Genomic DNA, 18929 nt, shown 5'->3' with positions numbered 1-18929 from the left:
ATCTTTTCGGGTCAGGATAGGCCTAATTTTCGCAATATTACTCAGATGAAAAAATGCAGTCCGTGAGGTTTGTTTTAAATGAGAATTAAAAGACAAATCTTGATCAAATATTACTCCGAGGTTTCTTACGGTAGTGCTAGAGGCCAGAACAATGCCATCAAGAGAAACTATGTCATCAGATAAAGAGTCTCTGAGTTGTTTGGGGCCAAGAACAATAACTTCAGTTTTGTCTGAATTTAACATCAGGAAATTGGTGCTCATCCAAGTTTTTATGTCATCATAGAGCTCTTTTAGAGCATCGCTACCATTAGCACTCGGGGGAATGTAAACAGCCACCAGAAACACCACTGTATACTGCCTGTTGATGTAGATACAGACGCCACCTCCCCATGTTTTTCCCGACAGGTGGTTGCAGTCGGCTCGGAATAAAAGCAGCCCGTCGAGCTGGTACACAGAGTCTGGCATGTTGTCATGTAACCATGTCTCGGTTAGAATATGCACACAGCAGTTCCTCATGTCCGTGTAGGTGTTCAAACGGAGTCGCAACGAGTCCATCTTATTGTCCAGCGAACGTACAGTAGCCAAGAAGAGTGTGGGGAATGCGGGTCTGTTCTTAGCCTTTAGCCTAGCCAGTAAACCGGCTCACTTACTCCTCTTCTGCCTCCAAGCGCACCGCTTCCTGCTTCCCCTCAGTCGCTATAATTTTCCATACCGATCGGTTGTCCTCAGAAGCCCCAATCTGCCCAATGCAGCTTTCAGATCTTGATGGATCTCTGTCGCTGGGTCAGCAAGTTCCAGAAGTTCACTTGCACTGTATTTCTCCGTGTTAGTAGACGAGAAAAGAGTAAAACACACACTTGTCACTGGGAGCTGAGAAGCCGCTGCACTGCTGCGCACCGCCATCATCAGCGACATCTTGACGGCTGATTTCAAATGTACTGCTGCAAATAGGACCTCGCCTAGTTGATGCTCTGTCAACAAGTTGATATACTGAATGGCTAGGGAATGTACATTAAATACACACAAACACACACATGCTGGAGTGACTCCACCTGCTCTGGGAGACCTTGGGATCTCCTAAGAGGATCTTGAACAAGGTGCTCACCACCAGGAGGTGATTAGTTGACAGCTCTGCTCCGCTCTTCACCCGAATGTCAAAGACATATGGCTGCAGATTTGGGGCCGTATTCACAAACATTCTGAGAATACTCTCAGAGAGCTCCTAACTTAGCCTAAAAGTTTTTAGTAAGGAGTCCTAGCTTAGGAGTGATTTAGGAAAGTTCTCAGAGCAACTCTTAGCAAGGAAGAGACAGAAACTTTTACCTTTAGTGAGGAGGTGTGGTTGACCTTGTTGCAAGGTAAGACACATTCTTTTAACAGGTGTGATTAGTTGTCTTGGACACACCCCTTTGTGAGCCTGCAAGGTGCGGACACCCAGTGGAAATGAAATTAACTTCTGACTGTGAAAGTGTTTTCTTTGTTTGTGTGATCACTCTGCTGATGGGAGATTGAGACAAATCAAAGCCATCACTGCTGCATTTTTCCAGTTTTCCAAATATCTTAGTGTTGTGATCATTTTATTTCTGGTGTTATAGTGTTAGGTGGTAAATGTGTGCAAATCCCTAATGACATCAACCGCACATATTATTCCTGCATGATCTAATCTGTAGCATTTTACTTACTCACTATCATCCTGTATTTGGAGAATATTTTTCCAACCTCTTCGTCTTTCCACCATTTTCTCCTCCGCTTAAGAAACTCTTAAGCCTCTTAAAAATCCTCCTCCCTACTCCTAACAGTTTCTCACCTTAGGAAATCTTTTAAGGTCTAAGATGATCTTTTGTATTTCCAAGGACCTAGTCTAAACTTTAAGGGGAAATTCTAAGAAAACGTCACAATTCTAAAACTTTTCTTAGAATTTTGTCACTAGGATCAACTCTTAGCACTAGGAAGTTTTGTGAATACGGCCTCTGATGATACAACCACAAAGTTGATCATTGATCTTTGGCCTCGGGTGTTCTGGTACCAAGTACACTTATGAACCTCCCTATACTAAAACACAGTGTTTGTTATGGCCAGTCTATGACTAGCACAGAAGTCCAATAACATCACACCACATGGGTTCAGGTCAGGCAGGCCATTCCTCCCAGACACCCTCCTTTGAGTGTCTCCATTGTTGCCCTTGTAAGCATTGAAGTCCCCGAGGAGAACTACAGAGTCCTTGGCCGGTATCCTATCCAGGACACTCTAGAGACTCTAAGAAGGCCAGGTACTCCAAACTGCTGTTCAGTGCATAAGCACAAACAACAGTTGGAGAACTCCTCTCAGCAACTCACAGTCACATCACAGTGACCCTCTCATTCCCTGGGGAGAACTCCAACACAGTGGCGCTCAGCCAGGGGCTTGTGAGTATCCCCACACCAGCCCGTTACCTCTTGCCTTGGGCAACTCCGAAAAAATGCAATAGTCCAGCCCCTCTCCAGGAGTTTGGTTCCAGAACCGGTGCTGGGCATAGCGGTGAGCCCAGCTATATTTAGTTACTATATTTAGTCGCAGCACGCTTGGGGCTCAGCCCCTGTCTGCTGCCCAGCACACAATGCTCCCGGCACCAATGCCAGCCCAAGGCCCATCCACCAGATGCCCCCCAACCCCTAACCCCACCCCCCAGGTCTGGTTCCAAAGGGGGGGCCACGGTGTCCCCATACCAGGTGAGGTACTCTTTTCTAAATGTGCCGTTTCATCCAGGTCTTCTTGAACCGGTCTTAGTCTGGCCCCTCCCTAGGACCACTTTGCCTTGGGAGACCCTAACAGGTGCTATTAGCCCTGGACAGCACAGCTCCCAGGATCACAGGGACATGCAAACCCTTCCACCACGTGAAGGTGGCGATTCTTGGAGGGGGTTATAGCAAACTTCCTGTTATAAAAGTATGTTAGCTCCACCTAACATTTCAATTAAGGTACTTTTCTGTTTTGCATGGAAGAATCAGTTATTGTTGTCCCCTTAACCAGTTTGGAGATGTGTATATGGGTAGACCTAGGTGTGGTTTTTCAGGAATGCAGCGTGTTGTTAAAACTGGCTTAAAATGTTGATGTGGGACATCAGACCTTCCTGATTCTTTCTCTGTGGAGTATCTCCAGGCCAGGGTTGTCCAAACCTTTTTAATAGGGGTCAGATAAGATACTGTGAAAATATCTGGGGGCCAGCTGCTTCTTGCATCATATGGGTTATTAAAAAAATCACATACAAATGAGACAAATGCAACTGTTTTAACTTTCAGTGAAAAAGATTATGTTTGTGAAAACGCATTAGTTCTACTTGCGTAATTCCTACTTGGTGCATGTCTGCAAAACTGTGTGATTGCCCTGCCATTGTCAGGCAAAAGTTTCCACACCCTGGTCAAAATTTCATTTACTATGAAAAGTTAAGTAAGTAGAAGATGAACTGATCTCCAAAAGGCATGAAGTGAAAGACGAAACATGCTTTAGCATATTATTTTTGTTTTGTACAATTTAAGAGTGAAAAAAATGGAAAGGAGCACCATGCAAAAGTTTGGGCACCCCAAGACATTTGAGCTCTAGGACAACTTAACCAGGGTCTCAGACCTTAATTAGCTTGTTAGGGCTCTGGCTTGTTCAGAATCATCGTTACAAAAGGCCAGGTGATGCTAATTTCAAAGCTTTATAAATACTCTGACTCCTAAAACCTTGTCCCAACAATCTGCAGGCATGGGCTCCTCTAAAGAGCTGCCTAGCACTCTGAAAATTAAAGTAAGTGATGATCACAAAGCAGGAAAGGACTATAAGAAGGTAGCAGTTTTTTCAGGTTGCTGTTGCTTCAGTTTGTAATGAAATTAAGAAATGGCAGTTAACAGGAATTGTGGAGGTCAAGTGAAGTCTAGAAGACCAACAAAACTTTCCAAGAGAGCTGTTGGTAGGGTTGTTAGAAAGGCAAATCAAAACACCCATTTGACTGCAAAAGACCTGCAGAAAGATTTATCAGACTCTGGAGTGATGGTGCACTGTTCTACTGTGCAGCAACACCCGTACAAATACAATGTTCATGGAAGAGTCATCAGAAGAAAACCTTTCCTGTGTTCTCAATACAAGATTTAGCATCAGAAGTTTGCAAAGGGACATCTAAGCAAGCCTGCTGCTTTTGGAAACAAGTCCTGTGGACTGATAAAATAAAAATAGAAATTTCTGGATGCAGTGAGCAATGGTATGTTTGGGGGGGGGGGATTCTGGAAGCAAACATCACACCATCTGTAAAAATGCTTAAGGTGAAGAGAGGATGGCTTCTACAACAGGAGAGTGACCCTGAACACACCTCAAAATCCACAATGAACTACCTCAAGAGGCGTGAGTTGAAGGTTTTGCCATGGCCCTCACAGTCCCCTGACCTAAACATTACTTAAAGTCTGTGGATAGACCTCACAAGAGCAGTGCATGCAAGACAGCGCAAGAATCTCATAGAACTGGAAGCCTTTTGCAGAAAGAATGACTTCCCCCAAACAAGAGCTGAAAGACTCTTAGCTGGTAACAAAAAGCACTTAGAAGCTGTAATACTTGCCAAAGGAGGTGATACTAAGTACTGACCATGCAGGGTGCCCAAACGTTTGCTTCAGGACTCCTTTTCTGTCTTTGTTTGTAACATGAAACTGCTTTATTCAGTGTTTTTATCAGCTTAAATCATCTGGTCGGTTTCTTTTGGAGAGGAAGAGACCTCTGCGGATAACTCAGCTCCTGGTTAAAATCTCATAAACCATGAACACCGAAGGAAGTCTAACTGGGAGAAGTTTTAGCTGGTTGCCACAAAATACCCCCAGATCTTATACACTGGACCTTTTAAATAGTTCTTCCACTTCTCATTCCACAAGCACAAGCTAACTTATTACAGTTGAAGGCATTTGTGCTATTTCTTCTTTTTATTTCTCTCTTTAGGACTGGATTGAGCCCAAATTATGTTGACTCCCAACTTCAGTTTACTGTAAATTTTGGTGTAATACAATGCTATGTATCATTTAGATGTAGCCATGGAAAATATTTAAAGAAGATGTAAAGAATATGAAAGAAATTAAGAAATGTCTTAAGTGTATACATCAAATAAAATAGTAATGGATTTTAAGGTAAAACATTTTCCATATCACCCTGTTTCAGGCCTGTGATCCACATCACAAAACCAAAGGTGGCATCTAAAGCTCCAGAGCCCAGAGGACCCATCTCCCTCACTTTAACTCCAGCAGAAGAGCAGTTGCACCGACACCAGGCCAAGAAGAAGGGAAACACAGCCAAAGCTGAGGACTCTGATACAGACCCCGAGGCCCCTGTAGCCCAACAGATGCTCTCATTTGTCATGGATGACCCCGACTTTGAGTCTGAAGCATCAGACACACCAAAAATAACCAAGGTAAAGTAGAACAGATTTACCATCAAGGCAAATTCTCTCAGTTAATTCAGTTCACAGCCAGAGCTTTTGACAGCATGGTTGGATTTGAGTCAGGAATTCTTTTCTCAGTCATAATGGATGATACATAGCAGACAGAATACTGACATTTTGGCTGAGGCCCCTGACACACCAAGCTGACGGTTGGCCTTTGGTCAATGTTGGGCCACCACTGAGCACCCATCATGCTAGTTTTGGGGGTTTGTCCAGAAGCCATTGAGCTCTTTACCAGAAACAGTTCATAATTGTTTGCGTTATTGTTCAGTAGGGTACAGCAGATATCCTTTGTTCTTTAAACATCAGGTTGTGTTGTTTTTGTGCTAACTGGCTAACTAGCATCTTGAATCCATCCTGTCGGTCTCCCAGTTTCCCCTTTTGAATGACGAATACAGACTACCACCACCTACTATGGCGAGTTTGTTTCTGTGACGCAGTTGCAGAAGGTATGTGCTAGTTGGCCGTTGGCTGTAGACTTAGCGGTGTGTTCAGTTGCAACTTTTTTTTTTTTTTTTCCAGAAACGAGCACCATGAGGCAAAGCACCAGTCGGCGTTCTTCACCGCTAGTTCTTTGACAACAGTTTGGTGTATCTGGGCCTAAACACTACTGAAGAGATATGAATTGCCTATCCAGAACATTTACTTGTATGACCGTAACGTTTCGGCTGCTCCATTTTTCCCAGGATATATTTCCAGTCAGAGATGAGCTTTTGTCTGACCCCTCTGACGATGACGTGCAGATAGCCAAGGTGCCAGAACCTCTGAAGGCCACTGCGATCTCCTTCAAACACAAGGATGATACCGACCTTTTTGGCCTCGGCATCCAAGAAGAGGCTCCCGCAGCCAACAACAACAGCAGCGAGGAGCAGGAAGGCAAGTCATCAAAGTCTATCTAACTCTGTAACTCACATTGCAGATCAAAACATTTTATAAATCACATTTATTTCCTTTATTTAAATTCTTTAAAAGCAATGTGTGTAAATAAGTTATAATTTAAGGGTTTAGCAGTTCACACTTAGTCCAAGGAATGTTGTTGTTCAGGTATTACATACTGTCTCTGTTGGTCATCCAGAATTAATAGAGCCATAGTTACATATTACAGTCCCTCCAGAAAAACGCGATTATGCGATCGCATAATTCAATGCATAATCAGCCAAAGTCTGCATATTCATGCGGGGGCCGCATTTTTTCAAAGACACCGCACTTTCGCCGCATAAATCGCCAATTTCCGCGTAAAATGCGCAACATATGCGGGGCTTGCATGATTTCATAATCCTCGCATTTTCGTTGCAAAAGGGTTTTTTCTTGTGAATGCTCTCTGTAATGTACAAACAACTGTTGTGTCTGTCTGAGGTTCGCTGTGCGCGTCACGTAATGAGACAGAGCGCGCACTAGGCAGAGTCGGTGTGATGTTTCTTCTCCTCCTGTGGGGAGGAGGGAAGAAACCTTCCAGTGAAATAACTCTCGATCTAAAAGAGCTGGTTATGATTTTAGGCATGAATGTGGGATTCGGCCTCAGAGTAGCTGCGCTCCCGTCATCTCTGATAACGAGACAAGACAGGGAGACTGAAAGCGCACATAAATCACTCACTCTCTTATGAAGTCAGGGCTAAGAGAAGTGCTGTGTTTAATGACAGTAGTTTGAGAGAGATTTGTGACAGAGGCTCGAAGGGAGGTTCTCCCAGAGCGCGTAACACCAGGGGTAAATCCCACTGCTGTGCCAAAGAGGGCGTGACAGGTCTCTGTCGCCTGACTTAACCAGCGGGTGTGCAAAAACGGATCTCTCTCCATAGCCTTCATGACATAATATATATTTTATTTATTTATTTTTACATAAGTTGTAGCAGATTCTAGCTACAGAACTTGTTTGACTCAGCAATGTTTTGTAAGTTTGAGCCATGTGTTTATTAAGGTGTTTATTAAGGTCTGAAATAAAACAAGATGAGAACTTAAATATTCCCTGCACTTTCTGTGATGTATCATAGGAAGTAATTAGAAATGACTACATTTAGGTAGTAGCCTAGTGAGAACAGGGTGTTGGGGGAATCACTTTTTTTCCTCTTTTTCATCAAACCGCAGTTTTTGCAAGTTCCCGCAATTTTTGCAAGTTCTTGCAATTTTTACAAGTTCCCGCAATTTTTGCAAGTTCCCACAATTTCATTGCATGAAATTGCATAAATATCCCGCATATTCCATCACATTTTTTAAGAAAACGTGCCGCATAATCAAGGATTTTTGCCCACAACAATCACAAAAAAACTCTGCATTTTTCTGGTAGGACTGATATTAAATAATGTATTCAAAATTACGTTGGTGAGGGGAGCCTGAATTTGAGTTCATTTTTTTATATTTTATGTTTTTAATCATCAGCAACAATGAGGTATAAAGTCTCTCCTTTTATAATGTTAACATCGAATAGTTAAAAAAATCATCTTTACTCTAGTTTGAAAGATTTTTCTGGTAGGACTGATATTAAATAATGTATTCAAAATTACGTTGGTGAGGGGAGCCTGAATTTGAGTTAATTTTTTTATATTTTATGTTTTTAATCATCAGCAACAATGAGGTATAAAGTCTCTCCTTTTATAATGTTAACATCAAATAGTTAAAAAAATCATCTTTAGTCTAGTTTGAAAGATTAAAAGAGTTGATTTGTTCATGTTTGTATTGGGATTGATCAATCAGCTGTTGACCACTCTAGTTGTACATCCCCATAACACGATTGTATGTTTTTGCTCCTCTTTCAGAAAAGGAAAGCAAACACTCATCCAAAGACAAGAAGAAAAAGAAGAAGAAAGGCAAAGAGGTAAAGTCATTGTTGTACATATTACATACTGTTAGAAATAACGTGTGTAAGAGAGTAATATCAACACAATAAATTGTGTCCCTTCTTTTTCAGGAAGAGGAAAAGAACAAGAAGAAACACAAACACAAGAAAAGGGAGAAAGACGAAGCTGTAGCAGGAGATGACAAAGAGAAAAAGAAAAAGAAATCCCGGAGCAAGAAAACAGAAGTGGACGAGTTGGAGGACTTCCTGGGTGGAGGAGCAGGGTTGATTAAAAGAGATGACGGTGATTATGAAGAACTATAAAAGCTTGTTTTATTAGGAATGGAACTGCAGAACAGCATTCAAGTTTCCTTGACTTGTAAGAGCATAAAGCATCTCCAAGCCATACGCAATACGCAAGGCTACCGACAACCCCCAGGTAAAATAAGTTAAGGACTCTGTCTGATTTCCCCATGTGCACTACTGCTGTCACTTCCATTCCAGCCAGTAGGGAACAGTGAGGAGACCCACACGTACTGTAGTGAGTGGTGACATTAAAATTTGATGACTGGTGTAGCCATGTATTGGCTCTTTGTTCTTTGCCATGATTGGATATGTTGGCGAAATATTTTCTTTGATTTGATACACTCTGCAAGTGATCCACTCTGAATTGGCTGCTGTAAATAGGGATACCATTTTGTCTAAACTTTTGTTTGGTTGGTAATATTGGGAGCATGCTGTGTGTGATGACTGACTCCTTAGAGACTCCACAGTGTTCTGTCTTTTATTTCTTTGTTCCTTTCTTGTTGACTTAAGTGGTTAATGGCAGATTTAGGCTTGTGTCTTAAATGTGAATAATGAGAAAAAATTCAGAGAGAGTTGATTTATGAATTTTTGCCCATCACCAGTAAAGGCAATGACCTCCCCCTCATCACACTGGAGTACGTCCACACTAAGCTGGCTACACTTAAAAAATATGTTTGCTTTGTTTTGGCCTCCATCTACACTTGACACGTCTATCTTTTCAAAACCGCTATGAAAACCTGCTACTGCGTGTCAGCAAAGTAGATAATTGAAGCTCTGTTCTCCTCTAACTCTTAATGTGGTCACTAATTTCAAGATCAAACAATACAGTTTGTGAATCTGTATAAATGTTGACTTTGTCAGACAGAACAGAGGTGTAACCACCTGAGACTCAGCAGAGTTATGCTGGGTTTAGTCAGCCTGGCAATAGCCTGACCCAGCCGTCCTATGGTGTTGGCTCGAATCAAGATTGACAATGAGCGTCCTGCGCGATTGCTTTAGTGTTTCAAAGTAATTTAGATGACGACCGACGCCACATCTGGGACGCCTCATGACATCCTGACAGAAAGACTAGAATGTTTGTTTGTTTGTTTGTTTTTGCCCACAACAATTTTCCTCACAGCCGTCACTTTTACAAATAGGAACACAGCGATCTGCTGCTGTGGACAACTGTATGGCAACAACACCCCAGCCTTTTTGATATTTCCTCTAGGGACATTACTACAAGAAATTAAATTCAGAAAAAATAATGAATGTTGAAATTAACTATAGAGACTAAAATTCTTTTTTATACCAGGCTGTGAATATGTTTATTTGTGCTGTATAGTTGGGCAATTAACATAGGGGTCTGTGGGGATTAACTCTGTTTTGGAGCCAGCCTCAAGTGGCCATTAGAGGAACTGCAGTTTTTGCCACTTCCACATTAGCTTCATTTGTCAGCCTCGGAGGTTGCTGCTTGACAACATCACGCGCGTTGTCAATGACAACCAGCAATAATTGGTTGCGGACCAATGTCAATCAATCAATCAATTTTATTTATAAAGCCCAATATCACAAATCACAATTTGCCTCACAGGGCTTTACAGTGTGTGGTTTGTCATGTCTGTCTGCCAAATCATGGCAAGATTTTAAGACTCTGTAATAGCCTAATCTGACATAGTGACTGTTGGAACGGACAAACGTATTGTGAACTCTGAACCCAGCATTTTCTCCTAAGAGCACTGATTGGTGGATCTCTCCACCTCAATCTTGGTACCCTGCTGGCCCCCAACTGACATTATTCCTCCTCATCCAAATCCACTTACTAGATTACTAAATCCAACCTAGCTGCTTCATCTGGCATTTCCTTTACTGTCTTCCTCAAAATCTGTCCCCGCACTCTGAGTTCCCCCAGGAGCGAGACAGCTGATCTTGCTATGAATCCCCTACAGCCCACTTCCACTGGACAAATCCTAGTTTTCCACCCTCGCTGCTCAGCTCCTGCTCCTAAGTCTGCATACCATACATAAGCTTTTTCCTTTCATAGGCTTCTTCCACTGAGTGTTCCCAAGGAACTGTCAGTTCAATGAAATAAACTATCCGTTGACTCACTGACCACAACACTATGTCAGGCCTCTGATTGGTACAAACTATTTCCTGGGGAACAACAAGCTTTCCCCCTAAATCTACTTGCATTTCCCAGTCACAAGCACCTTCTAGGCGGCCACACCCTTGCCTCTTTACTAACTTATCACTTCTGTATTTCTCCCCCTCACGGAAAAACTGAATTGCTGAAGATAAGATAAATGCCAGGATTAGACCATGATATAATGGAGCCAAAATTAGCACTAGGCATGGCCACTGGACTTTTTATCCCTTGTTGTGTTTCGTAGTGGAAAACAACCACCAGTATCTGGGAAACCTCACAAAATCCTGAAAACATCTGTTTATTTTGCCTGGTTTGACAACTTCATTTTGCCTGGTTTGACAACGTTTCAATCACATGGATCTTCGCCGACGAAGATCCATGTGATCGAAACGTTGATCTTATATAATAAACATTTGAGGAGCTATAGCAGTGTGCGGACTTCACCCCTTTTTTTTAAAAAAGTTTGTTAGGTGGGGCCTCCATGGATTTAACTTGTTCTGGGCGCACCCCATCAGATTGGGATCTGGGGAATTTGGAGGCCAGGTCGACACCTTGAGTTCTTTGTCATGTTCCTCAAGCCATTTCTGAGAAGTTTTTGTAGTGTGACATGGTACGTCGTCCTGCTGGAGGAAGCCAGTGCCATAGCCACAAAGGGGGGGATACTTGGTGTGTAATGAGGTTTGGGTAAGTGTTGCGTTTAAGTGGCATACACATGAATGCTGGGATCCAAAGTTAGCCAGCAGAACATTGCATTGTAACAAGATGAGGAGTGTTATTCACTTAACCTGTCAGTGGTTTTAATGTTATGGCTGATCGGTGTATGTACACACTTACTGTCTTACGCAGTGACCATGAATTGTTTCAGGTTCACTTTGGTTACTAAAACTTTGTTTACATCTGTAAAGATTTCTTATTGGTGCTATCAGGTGAGACACTGAGTCAGTCCCAGGAACATCAAATGTGTCCTGTAGTCACAGCAAGGTTGAATGACTGATGAAAATATTGTATAATCTGATTCCAAGCATTCTTGCTTTACCTGGCGTTTATTGATGGAGATCACACAAATTGTAATGTCGTTTTCACACCACTTTTAAAATGAGCTAGCTTAGTGTGTGGACGTAGTCTTGGTGTGAAAGAGACCACAGCCACTAATCCCCCATATGTCATCACTGGTGATTTTATGATTTCATCCACTGGTCAAAATGGCTGGTACAGTACAAGTTATTTTCCTCCCCTTTCCTCCTTTCCCTGCTTCACCCTGTAGGCAATGCACAAATTCTCCTCATGTTTTCAACAATTGCCTTAATGAAGGTCAATACAGGGGGATGATGTGACGCTATTCTCATGAACCATTTTTAAGTGTTCTTACTGTAAAGTATTAGGTAGCTCGGTTTGATTCAGAATGTTGTCCTGGCCTTTTGTTGGTAAAACTGGATCTGCATCATCTTTGAAGCTTATACTTATAAGATTGTAGTGAAACAGTACTTTTGTTTGTCTTAACAGCAAAACGCCACCCTGACAAAAGAATATTATGGAATTGTTTTTTTCTCTGTAACATTTCCAAGATTTCTGTATTGTTTTATCCTTATGTTATTTATTGCTTATACTTTGTTTTGTTGGAAAATGTCAGGGTTAAGTTTGTGTGATTTGTGCTGAAACTGTCCCAAACAGTCAACACATGCAGCTTTTTATTGGTTACAGTTGTTCTCATCTCCTAACCTGTTATACATCCTCCAATGGTTTACTTCCACTGCTTTTAACAGCCTGTACATGGTGATACACAATACGTATGATACAGTATCTTCCAGAAATCATCCAAATGTCTCAAATAAGTAAAGCATTCTTGCATCTTAAAGAAATTGTGTGTTTTTAGACTTGTTTTGATAACTGTCAGATGTCATACAGTTTCCATCTCCCATACATACTGTATATGGTTACACTCTGTTGGTTTACAAAGAAATTATGTTTGATATTCCAAAGTTGAAACTATGCAGCATTGATCCTGAATACTGTGCTCTTTTTTGTCTTTTGTCATGTGATTGAGGATAAATGCTGAAAGCACAGTTTCAAGCAAAGTGTGAGACTTAAATGTACAGCAAGGAAAGAATGTATAAAGTATATTAACAGATACATATGTTTGAAGAGCTTTGTTCCAAAAATGATCCATACACCATGTGGAAACGTGATTGAGATCATATAAATGATCTCAATAGGAAAGATCCAACAGGGGTAATTGTAAAATTCTGACAGGGTTCCTACGCAAGTATGGAAAAGTATGGAAATAAATTTGATCAGTTTCCAGGTATTAAAAAGTATGGAAAATGAAAAATAAAGTCTGGGAAAATATTTGTGTTTCCAGACTATTATCACTGTTCTAAAATACTGTTTTCTAAAGTAGAAAATTAGGTATTTCCAAAAATAATTTAATCAATCCGGATCGAGTTTTATGCCGGGCCAAGCACAGTTTGTGTGAGAGCAAGCGTCTCAGAAAACATACCGCCCCTTTTACCTGATTGACAAGTGGTATATCCAGTCCGCTGCCCCATGACCCTCCTCCAGCCCCCCAGGTAACACTGCACCTTCGACAAGAAGACGAGTTTCATGTGGTTCTCAATGGGTAGATGCAAGTTTTTGGATGGATGGCTTGACAATACTGTATATAAATACTGGTTGGCCAAGGATTTCCAATTCACACACAGAGCTAGATGCAAGCTTTGTGTGAAATCATTTGACATCGCCAACATGGTGGAGAAGGCGATTCTGAGCCACATGAAAGGAAAAAACACCGACGTCTCGTTACTGCATCGCTTGCACCCAGAGTCCCAACCTTTTTGCCTCAGCCCAGACATTGAACTTACCTGAGTTTTTGTTTGCATGCCATTATGGTACTTGGCTACAATCGCCTATTAAGAATAATTAAATATGATGTGAAATATGATACACTGATATATTTACTCAGATGTCGCATATTCTCTGGGGAAAAAAAAAACACTGAGAAGTCTGGAAATTAGGGTATGGAAAAGTATGGAATTTTGAAATTCCAAATGTGTAGGAACCCTGTGTCTAAAGTAATAACAATTCTGAGAATGGATATGTACTTTGGAAATGTCTTTCAGGTATTTTTTCAAATGGATGGATGACATTTTAGAAACAAAACCCTTCATTTATTTTTGACCCCATGATATGTTCCATCTTTACACTATGTTTGGTTTGTCCAATAAATGCAAACTTATTTCTTCATAAAGAACATTTCTTGTCTTTTTTAAAGATTTTTTACCCCTATAACAAATAACAGCAACAATTCCAATAAATAACATCAATAATGAATAAGGTAAAACTGTGAGGCTAAAAGAGAGTACTTTATATGAATGAAGTGCCAGTAGAAACAGTTCCATGTTCACTTGATCTGATTTAGGAGTCTAATTGCTGTGGGGGGAAAACTGTTTAACAGCCGAGTGGTCTGTCTTGTTTTGCACAATATCTACAAAGTAGTCAGGATGACGATGTGTTGTAACTTGAAGCGTTTTATTAACACGCTGGTGACATACAGGCTGACTGTTAAAATAGAAAGGCGAACCATATACACACTGCAACTGCGTGACAGGGTATCAAAGGTTATGCTCTGGACCAAATTGCAGTCCTTTAGGTAATCAGTGTGGTGATAACAAACAAAACTAGCTTATATGTTTTAATCACAACACAGCAAACCCAAACCTCAGCAATAATGCAATACTGCCATAACCATTTTAACATGTTTTTCCTCTTGGTTATCACTGAATTACTGAGCTTGTTTACCCAATAGAGTATGTAACATATACTCCAACTTAACTCAATAACAGTCAATACATAGTGCAACCAATTTTGGGTTTGACCTCTCGTCCGTTCCAGGAAGGGGTAGTCTTAGGTAAGGCTGTGCAGGTGATCATGATTATGATTTTGAGGTCAAACAATTTCAAAATTAATGAAATCGAGGGTAAACGTTTTTTGGTCACGGATGCCTGGAGATTTTATTTTGTCTTCTACAGAAGCCACGCATGTGCAATACCGCCCCCTCCCCTCCTCTCCTCCATTCACTCCACGACCCAGTCAAGTAGGTGAACTATGAATAATGCGAGGGGCAGGTGATCGCGGAAGATTTCAAAAACAGTGTGCGGAAAATGGCAGAGGGAGAGCGAGAGAGATGTGTGTGTGTGTGTGTGTGTGTGGCCGAACTCGGCCGTGCATGATATAGAGCAGAGAATTGTAAACACGCGACCATGTAGAGACAGAAATGACATGCCGTCGTGTAAACAATATGATGGTGATTAGGATTTTTTCCATAATTGAGCAGCCCTAGTCTTAGGGGTTGTTTCACTTGAGGGTGATGAGGTGTGTGTTGTGGTGTGGTGCTGTGCGGTGTGTGCTGCTTGTTGTGTTCAGATTTTACATCAGTGTGAGTGTTGTGTGTTTCTTTTGAATCAAGGAGGTGACGTCTGTTCCGTCTGTACTCTTGTCCTTCAGGTGTACGTATGTGATATGATCTGTCAGTGTCAACAGGCTGGATGACAACTGCAGGCTTCTAGTGTCTGTGCTCCTGGAATCAGATGTGTTGTCCTCAGTGCAGCTGTGTCATCGGCCTGGCTGATCTGTCTTAGAATTTTTTCTGATGCTGCTGTCAGTTAGCTCTCCTGGAGTGAGCATCTCTGTGGCTGACGATCGTAGGCTGAAGCTGATGGTGGGTAATGGGTAGGATGACGCATAGGCGACGGCTCATAAGCAGCTGAGCTGGTGATCTGACGTTGTCAACCGGAGTGTTGCGATGCTTAAGGAGGCTCAGATAGGGGTCTCTTTGGTTAGCTTTGGCCTTTTCCATGAGTGATTTGGCAATCTGCACAAAATTTTCTGCAAGACCATTGCTCTGGGGATACTGAGGGCTCATCATGAAATGTTTGAACTCTCAGGTGCTGGCATAAGTTTCAGACTCCTTACACTTGAATTGAGGGCCATTGTCTGACATAACAGTCTCTGGTATGCCATGTCTGGCTGCTTTCAGTTTGTGCATCACACCTGAAGCTGTTGTGCTGTATAGCTTGTCAAGCTCAAAATATCTGCTGTAGTAGTCTGCAGTGAATGTAGTTCTCACTGTTCCATGTGAGTAAGTCAGTGGCAACTGTTTGCCAGGGCCTGTCTGGGATGTTGTGACTTATCATAGGCTCTTTAATGTTGGAGGGCCTGTGTTCGAGGTAGGTGGGGCACTTGCTTACCATTTCTTCTACCTGCTTGTTCATCCCAGGCCAGAACAAGATGTCATGGGCTCTCTGCTTGCATTTTTCAATGCCCATGTGACCTGCATGTATTCTGGACAGTATTTCTGTGCGCAGTGAGGTAAGCATGATGATTTTGTCACCCTTGAATATGATGCCATTCATTTGTGAGAGTTCATCTCGGTGGTTCCAATATTCTGCTATGCTCTGAGGGGACAGTCTCCTCTCATTTGGCCATCCATCCTTGATTGTTTTGCTCAGTAACATTAGCCATGTGTCTTTTTCAGTCTTGCCACAGGAATATCCCTGCCTGGCCTGTCGATGATTGTGAAATCGTACCTCTGAAGTTGAAGTATCATCCTCTGTAGCCTTGGAGGCGCAGGTGCAAGTGGTTTTGGCATGATGGACTCAGGTGGCTTATGGTCACTCTCCACAACCATGTGATGGCCATAAACATTCTGATGGAAACATTTACATCCAAACAGAATGGCATATAGCTCTTTTTCAGCCCGAGCTCAGTTGACTTCACTGTCTGTCAGGGATTTGGACGCGTACCTGATGGACTTCCCTTCTTGTAGCAGGACTGCACCTAGTCCATACTTAGATGCATCAACTTGTAGCCTGGGCTCTTTACTGGGGTCAAAATATATTTGAACTGGACCTGGCTCTCGTGTGATTAACTCCTTAATTTTCCTGAATGTTTCATCATGTTGCGCATCCCATATGAATTCACTGGACTCTTTAAACAGGTGACGCATGGGTGCAAACTTTGACAGATAGTTGACCATGCCAAGAATAGTTTCTATCTCACCTTTGTCTTTGGGTGGCTCCATGTCATGTAAGGCTGTAATCTTGGCTGGGTCTGGCTTGATCCCATCTTTAGTAATGCAGTGCCCAAAGTAGCTGACCTCTGTGGCACAGATTGTACCTTTCCCATCCCTCCCACCCCTTCGGTTTATGCAATCACTCGGGCTCAAACGGCAGCCTCCACTCCCACTACCGCGCAGTCACTCCTGCCTTCACTGACTCTGATCTGGTTTCCCTCCGGTCTCTTGATCCTGCCATCAATAAAATGCTGCTTTCCTTGTCTGATCCTGCTGTCCATATCGTCTCCGGCAATAATCTTGAATCCATTCCCGGCTTGTGGCACCTGTACAATGCGCGTCCTGCGCTACGTGTCATCAACGGCCTTCTGGTGCATGCTTCTGATACACTTGCTTCACCTGCGTTTGTAGTGCCTCAGAGCCACTGGGGGGTGATGCTAATGCATGCCCATGACTCCCCATGCGCAGGACACAAAGCAACTAAAGCAACATATAAAGCTCTCCAGCAGGTGGCATACTGGCCACACATGCAGAAAGATGTGGCAGACTATATCAGAGGCTGCCTGGTCTGCTGCCAGTTTCAACCATCAAGACCGCTCCACAGAGCTCCCTTACAGCAAAGAGGCATTGCTTTCCCATGGTCAGACTTGCAGATTGACTGGGTGGGGCCTCTAACCAAATCAACCCGAGGAAACAAATATTTTCTCACAGTCACTTGCGCTTTCACCAAATGGGTGGAGGGCCTGCCAGCCCCAAATGACATAGCCCAAACCACTGCATACTTACTGATGAACCACATCTTCTCTCGGTTTGGTCTGCCCAGTCGTGTCGACTCAGACAGAGGGACACACTTCACCGCTGAAACCATGCAACATCTCTGGGAGATGTTGGGCGTGAAGGCCAACTTCCACGTCAGTTATCACCCTCAGGCTTCGGGACAGGTAGAGCGAGCGAACCTAACGATAGTCCAAATATTAAAGAAGTATGTGGCATCCAACCACAAAGATTGGGATGTAAAACTGCCTTTGGTCTTGATGGCCATCAGAGCCACTCCCCACCAAACAACAGGAGTTTCTCCCTTCCAAATGATGACGGGTCGACAAATGACCCTCCCCCTACACCTGCTCTACCAGCCAGGTGAGGCTAACATCGCAACAGCATATACGACCCATCAGTATATGACTGACTTGAACAAACACTTAAAGGCCACATTCGCCTTTGCCCAGAAAAATCTAGAAAACAGTGTGGAAGGACGCAAGGCCTACTACGACCAAAAAGCGTCCTATGATGAACTCCAAGTGGGGGACAAAGTCTGGTACTACATCTTTGCCCAACCAACTGGAGCAAGCAACCAGGGCCCAGGAAAACTCGCTCGCAAGTTTCTTTCCCGCTGGGAAGGTCCTTACGTGATCACAGAGAAGCTCTCACCCGTCGTGTACCAGATCCGAATCAAAAGAGGCCAGAGAGAACCAACTCTCAAATGGGTTCATCGTAACCAGATCAAGCCTCACAAAACCCCCATGGGAAGTAATGGGGAGGCCAACGTCTCTGTTTAGTTTTTGAAAGGAGTAGTCAAACATTTGGGGTGACAATCACTAGTGGAAAATAAATCGTGAATTGCTAAACAATAAAACAGAGTGCCAGTACTGTGTAACACCGGTATCAAAACTAACTTGAAGCCAGGTATCTCATACTTTAGTCTGACACCAAAAGCTTCACCACGAGTTATTGTCTCTCCCTCTCTCCAACCCAATCTTATCATTTTGTTACAAGTGAGGGTGACACTATATTTCACCCGCTACTGATTCTTTAATCCAATCTACATAGCACAGTCCAAATTTCTCCCTAACCATGTACATTTCCCTCATCAGGATGATTTGGCTGCTCACCCTCTTGACCCTCGGCCTGATCACCGTACCGGTGCTCCCCGAGATCATAGAACCAGGACCTGACTCTGGGATTGTTCTGAAGAAACAATCCAGGCTGCTGATCACTGACTGTCGCCTACACACACAAAGGGTGTTTGTTAGGTTGAACCCCCTTGAGGTATGTAAAAAGAACGTCCCTGTCACAGCTCAGCTAACCAGTTGGGCTGGCACGAGCTGGAACAGGGAGGTTATACGCCACGCCGAGGCAGACACGACCCACATGTCGCAGCAGCTACAGAAGTTCACAATTACCCAATCAGAACTAGGTGGACACAACAAGAGTCCCAAACGGTTTA

General features: G+C 42.8%; 1 protein-coding gene across 3 annotated transcripts in view; it reads left to right on the top strand.

Annotated features, from left to right (window-relative positions):
- rabl6b (RAB, member RAS oncogene family-like 6b) overlaps window positions 1-13885 on the top strand; it is a 90772-nt gene extending 76887 nt beyond the window's left edge. For 2 of the 3 annotated variants that reach the window (XM_050050338.1, XM_050050337.1), the window contains 4 exons: window positions 5158-5407; window positions 6124-6313; window positions 8188-8246; window positions 8340-13885. In XM_050050338.1, the coding sequence (XP_049906295.1) occupies window positions 5158-5407; window positions 6124-6313; window positions 8188-8246; window positions 8340-8531 (691 nt within the window). In that variant the 3' untranslated portion in view covers window positions 8532-13885. The other variant, XM_050050339.1, reaches the window with a different exon arrangement.
- The last annotated feature ends 5044 nt before the right edge of the window (window positions 13886-18929 follow it).

Source organism: Epinephelus moara, chromosome 8 (genome assembly GCF_006386435.1).
Source record: "Epinephelus moara isolate mb chromosome 8, YSFRI_EMoa_1.0, whole genome shotgun sequence".
Classification (NCBI taxonomy): Eukaryota; Metazoa; Chordata; class Actinopteri; order Perciformes; family Serranidae; genus Epinephelus; species Epinephelus moara.
This window is presented reverse-complemented; position numbering and strand designations above follow the sequence as displayed.